At 39.5% G+C, this 24,810-nt stretch overlaps 1 protein-coding gene and 1 long non-coding RNA gene across 5 annotated transcripts in view; one reads left to right on the forward strand and one right to left on the reverse strand.

Moving 5' to 3' along the window:
• LOC145960214 (uncharacterized) overlaps nt 1-24,810 on the forward strand; it is a 264,245-nt gene that overhangs the window by 237,277 nt on the left and 2,158 nt on the right. Inside the window, exon 3 of one of the 4 annotated variants that reach the window (XR_014435302.1) lies at nt 14,925-15,289. The exons of 2 other annotated variants lie outside the window; for them this stretch is intronic. This is a non-coding gene — a long non-coding RNA (uncharacterized LOC145960214). Of the gene's footprint in view, nt 1-7,645; nt 8,291-14,924; nt 15,290-24,810 lie in introns of those variants that run through there. One more of the 4 variants, XR_014435301.1, reaches the window with a different exon arrangement.
• Nucleotides 12,134-23,836, reverse strand: LOC145960212 (uncharacterized). Its single transcript, XM_083079475.1, has 4 exons — nt 22,463-23,836; nt 17,913-18,190; nt 14,980-15,057; nt 12,134-14,442 (listed from the first exon to the last, which is right to left on the reverse strand). The coding sequence occupies exons 2-4, from the start codon at nt 18,069-18,071 to the stop codon at nt 13,360-13,362; spliced, it is 1,320 nt and encodes a 439-aa protein (XP_082935601.1). The 5' UTR covers nt 18,072-18,190; nt 22,463-23,836; the 3' UTR covers nt 12,134-13,359.

Genomic DNA, 24,810 nt, shown 5'->3' on the forward strand with positions numbered 1-24,810 from the left:
GCGTGCAATATCGTCCAGTCCTTCCCATAAACTCCGGAAACGCAAATCTTTACAAGAGAAAAGCGATATTATTTAATAGAATAATAATAAGTATTATTAAAAAGCATCACTTTATTGATTTAATTCAATTATTATCGATTAAACATTAAAAATCTGTCGGTATAAATGATACGATCAAAATGAATCAAGCTTATTAAAACGTCTTTAATCACGAATTACCTCGATTTCGTGAATTCTACATTGGAGGAGAAAAGGCGGTGGCGAATTCTCGAATCGTTTCGATACTTGTAAACCCCAACGATATCGTAAATTTCGGCAATTATTCTTAATTAATAAATATCCAGTTAATCGGAGGGAGGTACTCCCATTCGATTGGAGGGGAGCGAGCGAGGGCACGAATTTAATGTCGACCGCGGGAAATTTAGGTGAGGGGTCTGAGTCCGTCGGTTCACAGCGCGCGCCATAAAGCACGCTCTTTATTGGTGAAGCAGCGAAACGTGCGATTCGACTGGCACTTTCATTACCGTCTTTCTAATTGCCTGCCATTTAAGTAAACATATGTAAGCACTGTAATCCGGGGTTTGTCGTTTACTCGCTCGCGAGATTTCACGTCACCGCGATCGGAACGTCCGGTCGCGAAATTATGAGAATCTCAACAGAAGAAAATAAACCCGACCGTTTAAAAAGACCTGGCACACCTTTGATGATCTGATGCCTGAAGCGTGCTACTCTGTGTTGTTCATTGTTTTACAGATCATAAATTATTTTTCAGGATTACAAAGAAAATTAAAATACTTTTAAATTTTTATAAAATTGATGACCTTTAAGAGTCATGATTAATTTTCACAGTATAATCATATAATATTTTAATTGATCCATATATATATTAGTATGATTGCAATTTTACACAGAATAAATGACAACGGATATACTACTCATCTACGTTATTTAATATTAACGATTATTTGGATAAAACTACGAAATCTCGGATAGAGAACGCAAAGATATATGTCTGGCTCGTCGTTTAGCACGATTAACACCGTCCCAAGTGGCGACATTGTTCGCCCTCCATCCGGGTAAACACACCGGTTTCCACGGAATCGTCAAAATTACCACTAATTCCCGTTTTCACGTCCGAAATCCACGTGCAGTCGCGTCGCCATCGGTTGTTCCTCCCTGCTCGCCTCGAGTGGTGAGAAGTACCGGGCATCCTCGACGCGCGGCTCATTGAAATTCAAATGTCAATCTCGAGAAGGCACATATTGCCGAACGAGAGAGGAGAGGCCGAGAGGGGTCTCGGAGGGGTCGCGGGAAACGGTGGCGGAATGAATGCGGAGTGCTTCTCGTGTCTCTTCGCGATGTCGAAAACGGTCGCCGGATCGCGCCCATGTTTGCTCTCGAATTCTGTTCGGTGGACGAGGATCTCAAGCTCCAAGGTTGCGCATCCGTTTCGTCCATCGGTGTTGTTTTATAGCCATGCTGGACACAAGCTATACATACGTCTAAGTTCCAGATCTCTTCTCGTCACGTCCGCAGCGACTGACATGTCGCCGTCGTGGATGTAACCAAATCAGTTTATAATAAAAATACATGTGTCCAATAAAGAAGCAAAGATAAATTTGTCATCATTATGCGCCATATAGAATGAGAAGTGGAAACGATTAGCACTTTTCGATTTAAAAAAAAATCAAATGGAAATGGTAAATATAGATAGTCATGAAGTAGTATTTGTACAATGAAGAGGAATCTCTTCGCCTTCAATGAGAGAGAATAGGATAGAAAATAATTAGCTAATTTAAGATTTCAATATTCGTTTTGAAGTTTCTGTCTTCTCGTATAGAAAAGTGATACACAGTAAGAGATACATCTTTGTAATTTATGCATCTAATTAAAGTTTTGTTAGTGAGTAGCACAGAATCCAGAAGAATTGCGAGGGAGAAAAATGTTCCCGCCGCGCTTACCTTTTGAAGCGACTTTAAGACTTACACGCGTAATTAAAATTCTTCACGAAAAGATAAATAAAATCCCTATTTCGAAGGGGTTAACGCGGCCATCGTTGGAGTTTTATCGCTATCGACCGTAAGCGCCGCTACCGACCGCAAAGGCGGTAAGACAGTTAACTCGTGAAATATTCGACGTACGTCGCGACGCGAATTTTGATTTACGCGCGCGTTAATTTCTGATGCCGAGAAGGAAGCTAACGAGAGGGGAAAGTGTCATGCTTGTGGCCGACAGATTCCCAACAAAGAAGGAAGAATCCGAAAGTGCAGATTCTTATGAGGAGAAGGAAGCCCCATAGAGTATTTGCATCACAGGTGTGGAGATAGCAATATATTTATGATATTCAGGATATTTTTCTTACTTATCTTAGCTATATATTACAAATCTTTTTTTTTAAATAAATACATTGTTTGATAAATTAGCATTATATTATAATTCTCTCTTGTATTTGTAAAAATGTGACGCAAAAAATATAGATATTTCGTTAAACAAAAAATACTACAAAGAGGTTTTTTTTTATAAAATTTTGAATATATAAAAATGTGGCATTTGGAAAAAAGTTATTTGTTAATTATTAAATTGCTTTTAAATATACACATATATTTTGTAAATTATTCCAATATAAATTGTTGGATTATTTATTGCTTTCGTTTGAACGTGATATTGAAATTGTGTAGGATTCCAGGCACCATTTTCTCGCGGCTTTTTGATACCTACAGTACTCGCAGGGGCACCGGGCCCTACTTCTGCGCACGTCTATAAATCCGGCGTCGCCGGGGGGACGAACTCTCGCGCACGCGAATAATAAAGCGTCCGGCATAATATTTCAAAATGGCGCGCGGTAGATGGGGCAGAGCTCGATATTATTTAGCGTCCTGGGGTCGCACCCACTTAACCCCATCCCGCGGGCGAACGCGCAAAAAGAGCGCCCACAAAGACAGAGAATAAGTTACCTTAGTCCGCGCGAAAGTACGCGTCACGGCATTCCCGCCGTGCGAGCGCGCACGGGGTCTCGGCAGGTCCTTAACGGCAGCACATCGGTCGCACCACGGCACGCGGAGGGTCCTTATCGTGTGTCCGAGGTCCTGGACGTGTCGCCTTATTAATGGTCGCGTTTCGCGGGTGAGAATTCGCTGCAGCGACTTTTCGAAATCGAGTTGCGCGCGATTCCTTTTTGGCTCAAAGTTAAAATTGCGTTCGTCTTTATTTTTTAGTTTATAAGATCCCATTAATACTAACACATATAAGTAAAAATCCTGATATTAATACATAATATATATATGAGTATTCTTTAATTCATTTCGTAATAAACTATTTTTTTTCTGATATTAATACATAATATATGTATGGACATTATTTAATTCATTTCGTAATTAACTAATTTTTTCCTAAATCAGCCTTTAAAATAACCGGTTTAGCTTTCTCTGGAAGAATTTTAAATGTGATACACGCACATACAATTTTTTAAACTTGTACAGATTGTCTAAAAAAAAATCAGTTAAATAATAGCATCTCTTTATACTCAGTGACATCGAAAGAGCTGATTGACTGAAAGAAAGTGGCATTAGCATGTTTGTTTATACGGAAACATATTTTCTTAATTATAGCGAATCATGAAAAATGGCACCTGGAAAGACGAATTATGTACCTTGCATTAATTTTTTAACGTCCCACGCACTAATGACATTTGCATCTTCTCTTAAATGTCCTCCTTTTTCATGCCTCGCACGCGAGTGAGACGCGCGCATGAATTTCGACAGATAAAATATTTCTTGATCATCATAGATGTTCCTTATCGTAGATACGGCGTCATTTTATTAATAGTTGTGCGATCGCGCAGCTCCTCGAAAGCAATACTCGCACCTACGCAATAACTTTCGATCGTGAAACTTTCGATGACGCGACCGAGCGTCATTAAACACGCTACTAATGTCAAAAAAAAATTCATGTAAGAAGATATATAAGCTCCGAGTCAACTCCGATGTGGTGATCGATTATAAGTCTTACGGAATTCCTTGAGACTTTCGTATAATTGGAATGAGTTTGTTTCTGTCTGTCAATATATAATAATTAGATACATGTATACAATATTATATAAATTTAATAATTATGAAATATGTATTTTTTTGTGAGGAAAACACTTGTGTAACTAGATAGATTATTTTTCAAATCTAAATTTTAACATACTCAATAAAAATGTCAATTGATTTCATTTATTATGTTATAGAATAGATTATAGAATACAGTAATTTGCTAATTTAGAAAAATATTTTGTTTTATTAATCATAAAATTGCATTATAATAAATAAAGTAAATTATAAATCAAAAGTAGAAAATTATACGAATGAATATGAATGTCTGTTTTGTGAACGTTTATAAATATTCATTCGAATTAAATACCACAAGTAAATTAAGAAAATTAAACGTGAATTTAGAAGACTAAAGGTTTATGAATAAGAAAGAGAATAAATCGTTACATTTACATCTAAATCTGTATTATATTTTAACAGGAATTGCTGTAATCATATTCGGACTACGAAATATAATTTTTTCATATATTGATTTAATTGGCAAAATTGCTTAATGCTATAAAAATAGATTCACGAATAGCCAGTGTATGCGAAATATCCAGATGATTTAACTATATCTTCTTTTGGTAAGATATTTACAGAAATATTTTTAATCTGTGAGAGAATTACAATCTCCTTGCATATCATTACATATATAAAAAGATAATTATCATTATTTTATTCGATTAGTTTGCCTGTTTTTGAACCTGATTATTTTGCTCGCGCGAAATATATTCGACCGCATTGAATAATCGTTGAAATATTACACGAAATCTGACCGAAATTTAACAAACAAAACGAAATCGTTTCTAAATAATGGGCAACGCATATTCAGAATTAGCATATATATGTGATTCAATTATTTTACGCACGATATATGCGTCTCGAGGCTATTTGCCTTAGGACCTTATGCCATGACATGCAAATGTCGCCAATAAAATTTGGCAGAACGCGAATATTACCACCGTAATAGCCGTTAATTCTTCCGTCCGGGGTATAAATCGCGGAGTATAGAATTACTTTTTGAATGATGAGGTTTACCAGTATTTTTGGCAAAACCAGTTGACTCTAGTCTTTATTAACGACGTCTAAATGTTATTTGAGTGTATTATAATTATTGCCAATGTATTTATATTTGCGACGCTTCGACGCTCGATGTCCGGTCGATCGGAGAAGACCGATGATAATTTTATGCGATACGATAGCGACTCCCAATCCCATTTTTAAACGCCTACATAAGCGTGTAGCAAATTCCCTTTAAAATAACGGCTAGGCGAAATTTTGATGAGTTACTTTTAGTTAACTACCCTAGTTGAAATCTACGTAACATTAAATATATATTTCGCGAATGTTAAAAAACCTGAGAATTTTTATCAGAAAGGTTTTCTCAAAAAATTTTTAAATTTCGAATATTTTAATTTATCATTATTGCAGAAAAAGTGTAAATTATACAAGTACTTTTTGTCATATAATTAAAATTCGGTAACTGAGACGATATATGTATGCATTATCATGTTTTACTAGTTGAGCACTTTTTTCATAAATTTTTACAAGCGAAATCAATGTGAAATCACAATTTACTTTTTGGAATTGATTAATGGTTTAATAACGTTCATGTTTTACAAGCAAAATTTACCATTATTTAAATTACGCATCGTTATTTAAATCCAGAATTTGTAGAAAATTTATGAAATGAGTCTAAACGTTCTCTTTTTCTCAGTAAAAGCTGAGTAATATTTTTCGAATCGAGCTGTAATTTAAGAATTCACATTTTTTACAGTAAAATTTGATATGACTATATTAATTTAAAGGGTTTTTTGCTCACGAATTAAACAGAAAGATAAATTTTTCGAATTTGATTTGATTGAAAGGTTATCGATTATATATATCTAGTAAGCAACGTGCGTTATATAAAGATCACCGAAGCTTCAAGTAATTACTGTTTTCGACTGCATTAAACAGTAATTTGAAAAATTACGATATTCGATACTGAGTAAATAAAAATATCGATGCTCATTATACGTTATATCTAGCTATAATTCATTTAATCAGCAACAATTCGTTTGTAGATACATTGTTTATCATATCCTGTCGAGGCCAGGCGACATTCTGCCTCCAGGAGCCTTAGAGTGGCGGCAACGTCCGCGATCGACGACAAATCATCGGTGCGTCAACCGAATCGCCCATTAAAAGCGCAGCGCATCTCGTCGCATGCATCCCTTTCTCATACACGGCGGCGATATTGGGTTTACGTCCACTCAAAGATCCTCTTACGACGATGCGTGCGCAACGTACCCAATTAGCGGGGCCGCGCAAGAGAGCGACTTCTCCCTTTCTCTCCATCGCCTCCATCGTCTACTCTTTTCCGCCTTCTCTACTTCCCGCGCTCCCACCGTACACTTAGGGTCAAACGCTCGTAAACGTCCGGTGAAATGCTCGAGACTCGACCGGACTCGGCTCGACTCGACTCGTCTTGACTCGAAGTCGACTCGACTCTCGACCCTACCCTCGGAGAGAGTCCGGCCGGAGCAGCGCCCAGACTCTCCGACATCTATGAAAAACGTATTATGAATTTCCCGGCGGCCAATCGGAGGAAGCACGAACAGCTTTGCTCAGTGACCCCGGATTGTCAACTTCAAACGCGTTCTCTTCTCTTTCGTCTTTACGTTCCCTGTTCTTCTTTGCCTTTACGTGAACTCCCTTCTGTCTCCTCTCGTGGTCAGCTTTCTCTCTTTCTTCTTTTTCCCTTCTATTTCTTTCTCTTTCTTCTTCTCCCTCACGCGTGCCTAGCCAAGCCTACAGGCCACAGGTGTAGTAAACCTCTTTACCTCACGCGTAATGGCCCCTCTTACACTCGTGCCGCGCATCTGTCGATCTTATTGTTAGTGTGTATTGCCACGACCCGCGTCTACTTCTTTCTCATCGTCGGTCCCTTGCCCTCTGATAATTTCCTATCTAGCACGACTTGGATTCTAGAACGCGGCGCGTTATATTGTTTATGATTTAAAAATTTGTTGCAACTCTTTAAAGAATTGTATCGTAATATTACTCCATTGAAATGATCTATAATCTATATAGCTTTTCAATAGATACGATACTTTGAGCATCCTCTCGAATATGAACAACAATCAGTGAATAAAAGCAGATGATTTTCTAACGCTTCTACGATGATCATCAATCAATGTTATTATATCCTATAACGATCGTGACATCATTCGGTCATTAAAAGAAGCGAGAACGAATAAAAATCTATTCGGAATTTCGCGGAATTGAATATTAATTCAATCAACAGCTAATCCAATACGGAGAAGTAAAAATATATCATTGGCAAGATTTATTGTAATATTAAAGAGGCAAGATATATTCTAATATTAAAGATTTCTCGTAAACGTTGCATTCTATCAAATTATTGTCTTTACAAATGAATTTAAAATTCCGAAGATTTCTCACATCGTTGGAAATTGAAAGATCTTCTGCGTACTTTAATTTCGATAAAAATCTGGTTATTAATTATAATTCCAGCAAATTATTAATCATTTATTCGATAAAGGTCTGGTTATTAATCATAATTCCAGCAAATTATTTCGATGAATGTGAAGAGGAAGCGATTAGAAAAAGTCTTCAAAGGAATCATACCAGAAACAATCGCAATTGTTGGACGTAGTTGATGGCACTGCCGGAAATCAAGGCAAGCGACGAAGTTGATTGCTCGCCGGACTCGATCAAGATTGTCCTCAGCATCCGCGCATTAATCAGCGTCGCGAACTACAACTACGTCCAGAGTGAGGGGGAGGAGAAAAGGAAGGACGGGAACGCGATGTGACATGACCGTGGCGTGAGTTCATGAGCGCGACGCAGAAAAATTCGAGACCGCCGAGAGAAGATCCTATTCCTGGCTCGCGAGTGTCCACCACCATTCACGAGCGAGGGCCTTCGCGCCGTCAATGAACAAGCAACCGGTCCTTCTCTTCCGGGCTCTCCCCTTCATCGCTTCGTCCGCTCCCGCCTTCTCTCCCACTGTGTCCGTCTGTCTGTCTGTCTATCTATCGCTCCTTTCCGGTTACTGCATTTTTCGATTCCTCATTCCCTTTTTTTATTCTTAAAGGAAGAAAGAAGAGAACTTTTATTAATTTACGACAAAACGGATGACGATCCTGTCGCACAGTTTCCTCGTCGAGATTTACGTAACCCATCTAGGAGACGTGAGACGAAAGGGGAAAAAAAAGAGAACGCTCGGCAATGGACAAACACGCCATTATGCTATAATCTGAGAGACGTTTCTTGGAGATCGAACGGTTCTCGAGTGGCGGCCATAAAAAAAATCAGGTGCGTCTCTTTCTTCCGAATGATCGCATGATGACGTGGTCGCGATTTTTAGTTGCCCGGCGACATGGCATAATATGTGACCTCGAGACAGGATCTATATTTTTTTTGACACGCTAGTAACACCCTGATTACTCGAGCAGGTGCGAATGGAAAGAGACAATTCGGCAGAGTCGCGAACGGTTCGTCGCTGTCGTTGTTCTCGCGATAATAAAGCGGTACGCCGCTATAAAGGATTGGCGCGACAAAAGATGTGCCTAACTTATGGTATGATGCAAGAGAGAGGAGAATTATTAAGATGAGTCTAAATTTCAAGATAGAATGTATCGCACGCTCCACAATACGTGCGCCGTCAAAAATAATTAAACTATATTTATTAACACATGAAAATACAAACACATCTCCTAAGAAAATGAACAAATTAATAAGTAGATGGATAAATAATTTATAACGTCGTTGCGCGCATCAATAACGAATAAATAATGCACCGTAAAAACATGTGCGAAAAATATTTACGATTCACATGATATATGGCATAAAAAATTGTTATATATTCAACGATAACTGAAATGCAGAATTTATATAAGGAGTGTAAATTTCGAGAATAATATTGCACGGAAATAAAAATGGTGACATTAACGTTGATCCTTGCGTTAAATGTATTATTACTGTGAGCTATTATATTTAATAAAGCAAAAACGCGCCTTTTCAACGCGCATAAAAGCATTTTTAAGACGATCAATATCAGCAAGGAAAGTGTATAAAAAATATGTATGAATAGAATGATAATAGTACATGTTTCAATATGAAACGAATCAACAATTTATAAAAAAGTGAAGGCAGGTATTAACACGACTTTAAGGACGATTGAATAACGGATATCCTTGAGTATCACGTTCGACAAGGTGTCAAGATGATTAAACGATCGAATTCTTCGACAACATTAGTTCGATAAACGTGATTAATGATTTACACGTGCACTTTGCGTCCTTTTCGATATTATAAGTATTAAACCGATCGATCGTCTGTATTTTTCTAAATCTTCCTGATACAAGATACGCCTTGAATGTCTTGACAAATTTTGATCATCCATTTAATATGATATACGCATTACTTTATCATCTATAACGTCCACAGCTATTTTTTCTTCTTTCTTATTTTTTGCTGCTTTCTCTTAAACTTGTTAAATATAAATTGAAGAAGTCGAAGGAAATTTTGAACCAAAGATATATGCTATTTTTATATAAATCCCTACTTAAATCAGTGCATTATAAAAATAAATAATTGAAACCAACAATTTAAACAATATAGTAATATCTATAATCATCTCACCTGCTATTTTTTTCTAATTTGTTTATTTTACTTTCATTGTAATTGTCTCGCTATTTCGAAATTGTAATTCTTAGGAACGTTAAACACAAAGAAAATAATTTCTATTTTTTATTATAAATATATATAATCTACTGTAAAACGTAAAATGTTTGAGATGAAGAATACTTAGTTAGATAGGAATTGCGCATCGAGTTTCGATAGAATTTGAAATAGACACGTGCACGAGATATATTGTCATCGTCATATATTTTTCTTATGCCCCGCCCCTTGGAATGTCTGAATCGAGTCCGACAGGAAATGCCCGCGCGATGGACATCGAGTGGCCTCTCTTATCCCACCTAAATCAACAAACCGACCCAACTCGCTATTTTACTGTCGCGTGAACACACACACGCAGGTGCACGCAGAACTCCTCTTGCTGGGGCGAGATGCATGCATACTACTAATGAACGTCATTTGCGAATATATGGCCGTCATTGGGAAAGTTCTGCGAAGTCCGGAAACATGATTTTCATGTAGCAACTATTATTGAAATCTTCTGTTGACGAGTCTTATATTATTCGCTCTCGTTACGAGACGAGAATCCTGTGCTAATGATAATTCGCAGCCTTTTTTGCATCTGGCATAATTAAATAATAATAATAATGACTATATCCATCATTATGTTATTTAATAACACGAAGATTTACCGAGGATTCAATCTAATGTAATAGCGATAGATTAAAGAATCCAACAAAATATCCGTGATCGAGATAAGAATAAAAATGCTCTTTAAATTAAAAACAATTATTTTCTCTTTCTTTCATATTAAAATATCATAATAAATTAATAAATTTTATATTGAAATTTATTAAAGGGCTGTGTGTGCATGTGTGTGAGCATTTAAAATTGATTATACATATTATATTTAGGGAATGGTATGTCTGTCAAGATTGTATGCTTTCGTGTGGAATATTTAGAAATTTGATGGCAATGTGAATTGCAAAGTAAAGTAATTAAAATTATTACACCTATGCAATACAGAGACACATTGAAATACGTAATTTAGAAATCGTACACAAGTACGCTTCGAGAACCGCGTCAAGCAATTCATAAATTCGATACTAATTATTCTGCGCGACGAGAGACATAAATCGTCTGTTTTTTCGTTGAATATATGCAAAAACCTGCTCGCAATATGTACGAAGAGTTATTTGAGAGGGAAGGCCATTTTGTTCCTGAGAATATTGACAGAGAACTCGTGTCGCGGGTGGCAAACTTTACATGATTTTGCGAACTTGCACGTCTCGCGTTGCACAATCCCCATTACCAGACATATTACGTCCTAGTCTGACTTCGAAACATCCTTGCAAGTACTCGCGAAGTTAGAGACCATGCATGAATTTTAAATAGATATTAATACTCTACTGTTTTCAATAGTTTGCTGAAATTCAAAATCATTCCCTGTTTGCATAATTTAGAGTAGCATACTTTCGTTAATATAATTTTGAAATCATATTTGCGTAACCGAAATATTCATATTCCTCAATAAGGCAATAAAACATTCAAGATACCATAAATTATAATGTCATCATGAAATCGCTAATAACAGCACATCGGTCAAGAATGCGTTAGCATACTTAGAAAAGAGGCCGTAGAGGCAAAGAAGCGGTCTAACACAGGTATATAAAACTTTCCTGTAAGACAAATCTCTATGAACGAGTCGTGTCGCGAAACGTGAATTCCGGTCGTGATCTCTCCTCGAAGATTCAGCACGGATCTTACCAGCGAGGCAAATATTCATAAATTAGCAGGACAAGCGAGATATTACGCGGTGACGGGAACCCACCTTGATTTTCAAAGAGTGTCACTTAATTAGCAATAAAACTTCCGCGTGTGATAAGCACGCACTTCCGTCGAGCACGTCGCTCGCTCGCTCGCTCGTCAAGCGACCGTCTTCTTCGAAGCTTTCCTCGCACGCGGAACGGCTGACCCGGTCAAACGACCTTAGGAGGAGAAACCTTACGATCGATATACTCGCGTGTTTATTGCTGAACTTTTAAGAAAATTTATTGTCAAGCGTTTTCGACGTCCTCGACTCTCGAGACGGGAATCGCATCATTCTTCCCCGAAGCATCGCGTCGCGTCGGCGTGAAACTATCGGGAAGATAGTTTTTTGCGTAGTATATCAAAGACGGACAAATTTATTGCTAGATAAATAACATTGCACGTACGATAATACGCGTTTACGCGCGCATGTGTAATAATATTATAACGCGCGCTTTCGTAGCGGCGCGACGAGAAATGTTGAAAGACGCGCGAGACGAAAGTAATCGAATACCATCTCGAGTTTGGAACGGTATACGTACCCGCGTGAAAGATGGAAGATCGATGAGCATGTGTGAAGGGATTTAATGAACAGCGTTACATTCAGGTATATAATATTCTTTATTTCACGTCGCACTCTCGACTCGGACATTTAAACGATGCCCGCGTCGTGGCTGCCACATCTTCTATGCATCTCCTTCTTTCTTTTTTTTTGTACTTGAGCGCAACTGCAATCTCGCCGCACGCTTGTGTTTATTCGAAAAAAGAGACTCTCGAAAAAATATAAGTTAAGTTAAGAGTACTCGAAATTCACGCGTAGAATCACAATCTATTCGATGCCCGAATCAATCTTACTCGATCTATCACATCGAACTCATTTCGCCAAATTCATTTTGAAAAACGAGCACGTGTGCGGGATCGAACAGTAAAGTTCGGACCTCGAATACTGCCGAACGATTAATTCATAGGCGTGATAACACGCGCGAAGCACTCACTGGCCATCGCCGAGCGTGTCGTCACGCTACACACAGCGAATAGTTATATATCGCGTTAAACTGTTTTTTTTCTTATCGGCACACTTTTAAAGAAGGCACCGCTTGTAAGGCACAATCGTCCGTCATACGTTTCCTCGACGAGAGAGGACGTGTCACGAGCGAACGTCCTCGACTCGTCCCGTCGACGTTCACCTGTCGCCGGGATATGGCTGGGCAAAAGGGACTAATACCGAGCGGCTTGAGCAATTTTCATCGATCACCGATCATAAAGCCGTTTATGCCGGCTGGCTACGCGCGGCACTTGTTGTTCTCCATCGACATCTAGGCCGACATCTAGACCGCGCTCTCCCCCCGCGCTTCTCCCGCTTTTCCCTCGTGTCGTTCCAACGTAATCGTATTCGGCTACTCTTCTTCCCCACCCCGGATCGTCTTCTCGTTTCTTGTGCTAAGGCACCTTTGACACTTGGCCGTGCTTCTCGCTTGCCGCGTTATTACGATGTAACTGTACCTTCTCTCACTCTCCCTCCGCACCTCGCACGTTCTTCTCCATTCTCTTCTTCACCTCACTTCACCTTTCTTTAGCTTTTTCTTCGTCTTCTTCGTTATTTTCCCACCCATCTTCATTTTTCCTCCGGGAGTTTATTTTCTTCCCTTTCGCCGGCAAGTCTTCGATCTGCCAGAATTTCCGTCTCTTTATCAGCATCATTGGTACAACATTGCGTCATTATTCTTTCACGTCGTCCTCGCGAACTCCGAGTGAGACCGACGATAATTCTTCGCGATTGAAGCAAATTTCTATTAAACACCTATTGAGCACCGTCTGATATCCGAGGTCATGTCTTTCGTGTGAGGTCTAGGGGCGGTCCGGTATCTTGCAGAAGCTCGTTGTCCTCGCTGTCACTCGACTTCTCTTCTTCTTCCTCTTCCATACTACCAGCCTCCATTTCATGCCCATCTGTCTGCGTGTCCTTCATGCTGAGATCCATCGGTTCTTCCTGCTCCGGTCCGAGAGATCGCAGAAACGCCAGGCTCTTGTCATATGCGATCTCTGTCGATCCTCTCCTCAGACATCGATCTCGTTGGCCGCGGCTCTCGGCGTCGCGGTCAATCTCGCGATATTCTTGATTTTCCTCGTTTCTTTTCGTCGGAGACGGGGTCGATCGCGGGCTGACATTCTCGCTAGACGAGGTTGACAAACTAGCCACCATCTGCGGCGGACTTATTTGATTCATGTAAGGTACCATGAAGCGTGCCTGCTGGAAGGGAAAGAAAGGCGTGTTCAGCAGTTGCATATGTGTGAGAGCTGGATGGAACAACGGCGGTCCTCGCCACATGGGAAACCTCGAGACTTCAGGCCTGAGCATTTCATGCGAAGCCCTCGGAAGATCACCAGGCCTCAAAATCGCGTCCTGGCTGGTCCTTGGTGGGATCTCCGGCGATCTCAGTTGCACCGGCATATCCGGCGGCCTGAGCGCGCTGTCTTCCCTCTTGGGCAACCGGTCCGGATGATGATGGTGGTGCAGATGGTGATGGTAACTGTTGGCCGTAGTGGTCGCCGTGGTGACGATGCCGACGACGCTGCTAGCGCTGGTATTACTTACGTTTTCGGTGTTGTTATTATTATTGTTGTTATTCGCAGCGTCCAATGAGCCAAACGCCTTCTCGTACGCGGACTTCGGGTCCTTGATCAGACGGTTTTGCGCCTGGTGAGACTGCTCTTGCAGCAGACAATGTATCTTGAACCAATTGGAGCGCCGGCCGTAACGTGAGCCGGACTTAGACATGCCCACCATCAGACACTTCCGCAAGCGACACGCTTTGCAGGCGGTACGATTCTTCTTGTTGATCACGCAGACGCCGCCGTTCTTGCATTCAGATATGCTGCCCAGATTGTTATAAGTACGCCCGAAGAAGGACTGTGCAACAGAAAGCGAAAGATGCGCACATTGATGAATGGCAATCGATTAACGATTTGCACTTTCGCTTGATTACGTACTAGATGTGCAGGGAGAAACACATCGAAATAAAACATTCAATTATCTATTAGTAAAAAACTAGATTCAACTGTCGGAAAGTTTGCAAGCTACAGTAAAAGCAAGCGCGTCCGTGAGACATGATTAAACCTTTGAACAACGAACTGTTTCGACGACTTTTAATTTAACGGTAAATTACGGGTGACTAATTTTAGCACCGGGATACCTTTGCATCATGGACTATCGTCGACAGTCTGATTTACAAAAGACAATCGCGTCTGTGACACTATTACTCTTTGTCTCGCTGTGATTCTACGCGATTTACGTAATTTCAAACGTAAGTATCTCGCGTCGCGCGAGAAACGTAATAATCGCGAGTCGTCTTTCTTTTTTCTCTTCTTTTTCTTTTTCATTTTATTATACAGAGAATAACGACACGGATGAATAGCCGTGGAAGAATGGCGGTGCGAAGATACTGACCTTGCAGCCTTCGCACGTGAAGGCCCCGAAGTGAAAACCCGCGGCCGGCTCTCCGCAAACTCTGCAGAGCTGATTCATCTGCAACAAAAAGATGCGATATGTGGTTACGCTCGGGATCCGAGAACGTTCAGAATGTGCCCGACGATCGTGCCTGATTTCCGTACAATGTCTGCCAATCACGAAAGGATTCTCGATCCTGGTCTAATGCACGCTCTCGAAACGCGAGATCAATACGGAACAACGAGGAGCACTGTGATAGGGATAGCCATGATATATGTTGGATCTTTCTATTTCAGTACAAAGCACTATTATGAAATCGTAATTGAATTATTTTTAAAAATATATTGAAGATATATTAATTTAATATATTAAAAATATTTAAAATATATTCTCTTTCCATTAATATATAAATATGATTAATTGCATTTGATAATAAGATGTTAATTTACTTGAAGTACCAATTAATTATTAAACTTCTTGAACGCCGACTAAAGAGTCATAAAATTTATCAAGTACTCGTCTGAACAAACATTATATTCGTTATATTAGGCTCTGTAAAAAATTAATATGAAATGCTAGTTTGTAATGCGATGTTACATGATAAAACAAATTAAAAAAAGATCCTTCTAAAGGCTTTCTGCCATAATATTTTTGAAGCTTTAAAAACATTATCACAACGCTATCATTTTATTACAATACCATTTTATGCATATGTATATATGTAATGGCTATCTATATTATTAAAATTGAAAATGGCGAATCTGTATTGCTTTCTTCATCATATATATTTAGACGTTCTAGTTTCCTGCATCACATTAGATTCTAAATTGAAAATAATTCATTTATCAATAAAAAACAATTTATTTCCCTAGTTTTTGTTTCAATGTAAGATTATCCAAGAATATCGGACATACTCTCGGATTCGATCTCTCGTTGAAATGTGCGATCCGCAATCGGCAATCAGTGCGCGATGCTTCATCTGGAGGATCCTCGACGGTGACGTCGCGCGAGAGAAAAAAAGGGCCTTTTCTTGCCATGTTTGCGCGAGGATCGGCGAGAGGGGTTTCACTGCGAGAAACCGCGTTCCTATTAAAACCTAGTTAGCCAGTCATTACCGGATTGCACAGCTCCGCCGCGCATCCTCAGCTTGGTTGCGAGAAAGGCGACGCAGAGATGAGAGGACCGTGCACGCTGCGTATGTAGCGTGAGCTACGTACTACGTGGACGCGGGTGAGCGTGCAAAGAGCGAGGATGTGATTCGCGCGGGCTCCGATTCCCACACGAAAAGGGTGAACTAAGTTAACGACCGCTCTTTCGTAACGCGACGAGAAATTGATCGCGCGCGTTACGAGCGGGAATAATCGAAGGCGATCGCAACGCGTTTGATTCTTGGGTTCCGTGGATCTTTCGTAGATCGTGTTCGAGTTCCTTCTCGCTCATTCAACAGGCAGGCGTCGCGCGCTACCAGACAGAACGTCTCTCGCTCGATTACTTTACGAGCCATGATTTTTATAAATGTATTTTTTATACCCGGCTAACATTTTACACATGCTCGAGCCACAGATGATAAACATCTGCGTTTAATGGCGCTTCGCCATTCCGAGATATGTAACGCAGAGTAAATGCGTGATTTGCGAATTTATGCATCGAATTGATCGGATTTAGGCATCAGGTTTATTGCACCGCGTATGAAATCGGTTTGATTACGAAACGCTTATGCATATATAGCAAGATTTCCACACGATGACCTAAATTGTGAGATATTTCGATAGTATATTATCGAGACATATATTACCGTGTAAAATATATATCGGTAAACGTGCGTACCGTGTAATTTCGCGCGAGTGCAAGAAGGCGAACGTTCGCTTTTCTTCGCGCGTTTTCCTTATGGTGTAAAATTCATCGCAACGGCCTTTATACGTAAATATCACAGACGAACGTACTTCTGATCGTCGTGAACGCTAAAACGGCCTACAGCGACGCGCAGGTATTCGAAAACGACTTTCGATCTCATTAATCTAGGAACGTATGCTTGGTACGGGCTGATGATTTCTCGCGGAAATGATGGCGAGGAGCAGCGACGTGCAAGCCGAGGTAGGAGGCAAAAAAGGTTAAACGTCCAACAGATGACGCGGCTATGTCACCTCGGTTCTAATCCCCGCGGCCACAGACCACCACACATCGACGATGCTAAATAACGCGTTGCTCCCGCGGTCGTGCTGCTTCTCGCACGATTTACGGATAATCTACATCGCTACACATCCGTATGAATCCTTTCCATCGCCCACCCACGTCCCACGCGTGAGAATCGTCTCATTAAAGTGTCGCCACAAACGACGTTCAATAACGAGCAGAAATGTCGTAGTGTGATTTTTTTAGAAAAAATGAACGACATTGCTTCTCTTCTTTTCCAGTCCTCTAAATTTCATTATTCTAGACGACGCAATTTATCGAGAATAGTACAGTCTATATAAATATCAATCAACTGTCGAGTTTATAACAACGAAAAGAAACTCGCGTCCCAGGTCTTTAATCCGATCAGTATGTGGGAGACACTGTAATTTAATTAATTCGCAAGACCCGTGATTAAACATTAAATGCCACAGAAATATCATATTTGAATTATAAAAAGAATCGTAATTTATAGTAAATGCCATGTGACATACGAACTTTCTTGACTTTCTTGCCTAGATGATTAATTCTATATTATTAATATACAGATATTTATTACGCAAAAGTGGTAATTTTCACCATTTCTCTAATAATATTACACATATATCATTTAACAAAAAATATAAATATAAAGAGTAATTTTTTATTTATGTGACGTCTCTTTTTTGTTCGATTTTTAACACGAAGACGGGAAACGAATTTATGCGGAAATTAATAATTGAACAGAGAGAGAAATTTGTATTAAGGAGAAAGGAACTCACCACGTCGGTGTTGGCCGCTGCCGAGGTGATTGTCGACGTAGGCGTCCACCACCCTGGGGTGGCGGATGTCGTGTTGGCGATAATACCAACACCCGTCGCAACCGAGATGGATCCGCTCCCTATCAATCCTGCCGAGCCCGATAAATCGCCCACATCCATTCGACGTCCTTTAATCCCTCGGTGTCAGCCGTCCTGGCCTATAACTCGACCTGCCGTCTTCTCGTTTGTCGCAGGGAGCCAACATTTTGTGCACTTTTTCCGTATCGTCGCGCTTGCCACTGCGAAAAATGCAAATAGTTCTTGAGAAAAATCAATAAAAAATCAAGACTAAATATTTTTTGCATTTGCATTATATATTACAAATACACAATTGTAATATTCTTGTTTGAATTCGGCGATTCATTCACTAATACACTGTATAAGACAAGATATTTGTGTCGAGCACACATACCGGATACCGCCTTTCCGCAACAGAAACACCAAGGAAATATACTAACCGATATCTCCCACTATTAAGGCGACATTTTTACGGTGAATAAACGCGCGAGGCAGCGTATCAGCGGGGCATATAATAATTATTCCAGAATACGAGCGGCGGGTCGCAGAGCGTGAAAGCGAGAGAACGCGGTTCTCTTCCCGAAATCGCGATCGGCGGACGCGAGATTCTCAGGTATGTATCGCTCGAGATAACATGTCGTGTTTACAACGATGTAACGCCATTACCATGTTAACGCAGCCCGCCCTGCGAGAGACGCATAAATACGAGAGCTAATTACAGAGGCTGCCACGTATTAATTTTCGCCATGCGCACCATGGAAATTCAACCGACGTGCACGTCTATGTGTATGTGTGTGTGTACGTGTATGTGTGATTACCGAGATTTAATTTCAATTTATTGAGGATAAACTCGCGCGTTGCAACTCCAACCAACTCAAAAAGGGACTGCGAATGTCATAAATACGAGGAAATCAATATTCAAACGAATTATAAAATAATTCGGAGATTAAATTTCTACATAATTTATCTGAAGAATGATATATGGAATAAAGTGGAAAATAACGCGATTTTAGAGAATTAGACTAGTTTCGAGATATGATTCGAAAGTAAATGTTAATTGAGGATACTGAGATTTTATTGGTCAATCGCAAAGCCACGATTAAGAACGCAGTAATTGGTACGGCAGCGAGTTAATCTATTCGATCACGGAGTATTATACTTGCAACATGATCGCGTTATATGCGAGAATCTGTAGCAACAGAGATTATATATGAGATTTTAAATATTCATGGGTTATAATTGAAGTACATTTGATTGCGTTAAATGCCACAAATTTATAGTGCCACGATTATACTAAAGTTGTAACACATTATAATATCGCAGAGTTGGAGCGGCGTGTATCAAGGAGAACTGGTACATTTAATCCGAAACATTAATAACAATCGACAAACAAGCATAAAGTTTATAATTAATGAAGCTTTATAAAATATAAAATTCTTTAATTATTGATTGATAATGACTCGAAACTAAAGTATGAACTTTGATATATCCGAAACAATAGAAATGCTTTTTATCTTCTAATAATTAATTCATAACAAGTGTGACTATTATAATATAATCTATTTATATCTAGAACGTAATTGGGGGGTACTTAACTAAGGAAAAATTTTCCTGTTTATAACTCATCTCATTATATAGTTTATAATATGATATAAAATTACACTCTACGTGTGATCTTTAAGAATAATTAATTATCATCCGATATAAAAACGATATGATCAAAAAATCGTCGCAAATAATTGTTTTCGATAGGCTAACATGTCTATTTTCGCAGACGTCTATGCATTAAAATTGACATAATCGGCCGTCTTCGCGACAAAGGAAGAAACCCGATAATGCTGCGGCCACCGATAAATTTTATTGCGCACCATCTCTCTTCGTTGACTAATGACAAATTAATTAAGAGCCGTATATGCTTGCGGAAGACCGGTTCCACCTGAATATCTCTGCCATGCTTCGGCTCTGATGAATCCTTATTTTCGCGGATTAACGCGCGAGTCAGCGGTAACGCAATTGTAATGCGCGTGATAAACACACGGTCTTCGAAGTTGACGACTACTGATCATCCATATCATCAGATGTTTTTCCTATTTGCGTTTTCGAACTGCGCCTAACGAGCATATATTTCATTAGCCGAAGGACGCCGTCGCTCTCAAAACTATTATCAGCGCGCTGTCATCGCCGATATGTTTCAGCTATCATCGGGCGACGTAAGGATTTCACGTCTCGGTATTTACGCGGATCGCATCCTCGATCCTTGAAGAAATCAGCAGAAAGAGAAGCGTTTCTTCTCGTACAAAAACATGAACACGGCGCGTTCGTCTCGCGCGATCGCTAATGAATGACTGCGCGAATAGTTTCATTATGAATCCGACGGATCATAATATCGATTGTGAATTTAATTTGTAAAATAAATAAGGTATCAAGTGTAATTAGTGATGCTGTCGTGAGAAATAATGGTACCGCACGTGGGTATTAAATGGCCGCAATTTATTCGTCGTGACGACAAACGACAAGATCTGACACTTGACGCTTAAACCAATATTTCGATCGCGTCACGTTAAAGCATTAATCGCATTCCATCACGGATCCAAAGTTCGCTCGATCGGAACTGAGAGTTTTGAATTAATTATCGGCTTGGATCCCACATGAGAAATACGACCTTTCCAAACCTACGAAATATCCTTCTATGAACGATCGTGATATCCTATATATCAATTCGCGAAAGTTCGCGTGGCAATTTATTGAAATGTCTATCGAAGCACACTTATTTATTTCCTCGATAACGATTTCAAATGATCCCCCAGCGTTGATTTCGTCATTAATTAATTCGTCGTTTCTTCTATCGATTCCTCTCGCCTTGCGAAAGTCACTCCTCTATCCCGCTATTAATAATTTGATTGTCCGGCAATATTTTTTCTCCACTTCTGACAGATATGCGCGGTGATCGCGATCGGCGGCCGACTGCCTCTGCTCATCCTCGTAATAATAATGATTGAAAGGTGAAACACACTCGCGTCAAAAGCATCACCCGTGTATATAATATACGCGCCGTTCTCTTTTCTTTTTTTTTACTCCTTTTCTCCTTTTCGGGCGGGCGCGCGAACATCTCGATCGCTGCCAAGCCATGGCAGCCAATGAGTGACGAGCGGACTGCACCTTTAATGAACCGGTTGTGAGCGGCACGTCACATGGATATCACCGGCTGCGGACAGTTAAAATTGTTGCGCCCTCTCTTTTCTCTCTCTAAGTCGTGACAAATTAATCATAACCGCTGCGAATCATCTGAATCGATTTTTCGTGTAACGGCACCGGCTGCTGGTTCGTCCAATTGTTCGCGATCATGGGCATTATTAATCGCAAGCACCGATTGAATCAATTGGATTGGATTTCCATTTGCGAATTTGAGGTCAAATACGGCATGCCGTACATTATAATTACAAAGTTCTAAGTCTCTAATTATTCATAGCACAGATTTCCGCTTTAAAGGTCTAACGTAATGAGTTAAATTACAGTTAATTTCTGACACTTGATCGTTGATACGCAACCGTAACTCGATTTCATTACAAGGAATTGATCAAGCGTCAAAGTGGCGAGCATCTCGACGAATAGTATAGTAAAGGTCTTTCTCACGCGAGAGATATTGTTATTTATTGAAATGATTGGAATATAGGAGATCACGCTATTGGCATGTGACACTATAAGTTTGAAACTCGTTATGGGAGTGTAACCTCACGATTCTCAACTGCTGCTCGATAAATGTGAGAAATAAAAAACACGGTATTCACATTATGTCAGAAAATTATATTACAAATAAAATCGAGTGGAAAGATAAGTTTGATTATTTTTACGTGGCACGCCTAAAATATTTCCCAGTGGGATTATATCGAATGTCAGTGAAAATTTAATCGTATCGAATAATTAAGATAATACCCGAATGAAGAAAGAGCTATTGAGTTTTAGCAATAAGTCACCATGTTCACTTTTAACATTTAGAAATTATAGGAAAGGCGGTATCGTTTAAAAAATATAAACAAAAAATGTATAGATGAATAAAATAATAAAAATGCAATAGAGAATACATATTATACAAATTTTTAAACATTTCATTATCATTGCTTTTATATAATCATTAGCGAATATTATTATAAAAACATTGTGAACACAAAAAAGAGCCTTAATCGGATCTGCGATGAGAAGTTGGAATTCTTTTTCTCCAGAAATATATTAATTAGAATTATGAATCGAGCTATAAAGTCCATAAGATCTTTCGTTTCGCTCTATCAAGAATATACAATAGATATATAAATAAAAAAATATGAAAATAAATATACGTGATGCATAGGAACAACCTATTTTTGTGAATGTTTTCATGATTCTCTTTTCAAGAAAAGGGTAAAAGGATTTTCTTTCTTAAGGCTAGATCCGCCTATGACTCCGACTTAGTGAATTTCCGATTGTGTGAATGAGAAAAATCTGTATGCGGCACATACCTGTCCAAAATCCTCCACTATTTCTGTTTATTCCTTTTCTTCTCAAAACGCACACACTCCTTAATATAAATCCTTCGTTCAGTCAATTCTTCGCACTGCCACGCTTATAAGCGCGTCAGTCCGTCGCGACAATACGCATTATCAGTCGTTTGCTCTTTTCCAACACAGAAAACACACATTGGCGCACGTTCTTCATCTACGCACTGTATTATTAAACGGTGCGCAGTCGTTTCGTCGCGGTAACGTCATTACACCAAACCGATGTACACTCGCGTGAAAAATATCCTCCGACAGAGAAAAATCGTAATCGTCTGTCGGAAAGGATCAAGGTACAAAGATACTCGCCGCGCATCAGATCATCGACTAATATCACAAAAAACCAAGTGTTTTTTTTCTTTCGAATCTTTCTTCGATATCACTGTGCTTTTCAATCTTTCAGAACGTACGCTGGAGAATCACACCGATCTCGTGCTTGCTCGCGCTCGAGACTACGTCGCGCGACTTTTCGACGATTTCCGTCACAAGTTGAATAAAAAAAGAGATGAAATAAACTGGATGGATGGGAGGAACGGGAGAAAACGCGCGGGATGATACGGGGACGAAGAAGAAGAGGACGGCGTCGTGGATGGCTGGCTGGACCGCCGGCCGGCTCGGGGCGTGCGCTCGTGTAGCACGTGGCCGCCAGACTGAGTATCCCCCAGTATCCCCTACCTTAGGCACCTTCGTCAATCCGTTTGTCCGTCTCATCCTTATCTCACCTAGCCAGCTGAGAAAGACTACCGCGGCCTTCTTGCGAGCGCGCCGTCTTCCTCACACCTCGCCGATCGATCTCTCTCACGCTCATCTCTTTCTCGCTGCTTCGCTCTCGCTCCTTCCGTCTATCTCTCTTCCTCCCCTCTCTTTCTTCTCCCCCCACTATTCCTCATGGACTCAACGCAGCATCCGTCTCTGTACCACGGTGGAGGTAACACGGTACAGCTGTTTCCCTCTCGCTCGTTCTCGCGCGCTCGTTCCTCTCCGTCATTCTAGCTGTTCGTTTCGTACTTTGTCTCGCGCCGTCTATCCGCTTTGCATTCGTCTCTCTCCACCACCATCCAGTTACAACCTGATCCTCTCGCGAGGAGCCGCGATTCTCCCGCGACCGAAGAGACGACACACGTATGCACGCTTCCCTCTCCTTCTAATTCCATACACAGCCCTCCTTTTGCTCGATCCAGCGGTATCTTATGCAGATTCGCGACAGAGAATTCTATTTCGCTCTATAATGCCGTGATTCTGTTGAAAAATTGCAGAATCGCTAAATTTTTTTACCGCATGAAAACATTGATTCATCCTGCGCGAATAAGAGAATTTTGCGTATAAAAATTGAAAAGCATCTAGTAGAGACGATGATATATCGAAGTTTCAAGCTGAAAATAAGATATAAATTGTAGAAAAATTTATAATATTTTTATATATTAGTGGTATTACTAAATTGATAATCAAACTATATATATTAGTCTTCAAATTGGTGTTCGATGATTTATTAGAAAACAAAGTGAAATATTTTGTAATCAGTTTAAGCTTATTAATGTTCTATTTCATTAATCTCTCTGTGATAATATTTATGGTAATCGATTTATATATATATATATATATATATATATATATATATATATATATATACACAAAATTAATTCTTTTTATCACGACTTACAAATTACCACGTAAATATTTGAAGAATTATGCATACTATATATAGTTTGATACATAGTATGATATAAACTATATATAGTATGCATGATTCTTCAAATATTTACATAATTCGTAAGTCGTGATAAAAAGAATTAATTATGTATCAAATAGAAAGTTTCCAGCAAGCTAACATTCAAAAGTACGATAAGATATAAATTTTTATTTCAATATATTTGTATAGAGATTCCACTTTCATCACTTTTTTGATAATCTGAATTATATAATTTAGTAAATACATTATAATACATCATGATCATGACACAATCACACCCACACACACACACACACACACACACACACACACACACAAAGTTAACTTCATTCTATTAATATCATCTCTTGAGATGTTAAAAGAATCATTTCGTCAGCCCGGTAATTGTTTCTATATTTTATATTCAATCTCTAAAAAATACTACACAAATTCTGCGCGCGCTAAAAATCAGATATTTACTTACTGCGCAAGTTTTTGGCGAAATACTCTGACAAATATTATAGCTTATATTGTATCTTGTATTAGATTAAGTCAAAGGGGAATAAAGTTTAGATGCAGGAATTGCGTTGACGCTGTAAAACATAGCGTGCAGTGTAACGTTTAACGGTGATTCGCGTAACTT

This window comes from Camponotus vicinus, unplaced genomic scaffold, assembly GCF_025532165.1.
Source record: "Camponotus vicinus isolate PSW18456_S1 unplaced genomic scaffold, iyCamVici1.0 SCAF_10, whole genome shotgun sequence".
NCBI lineage: Eukaryota > Metazoa > Arthropoda > Insecta > Hymenoptera > Formicidae > Camponotus > Camponotus vicinus.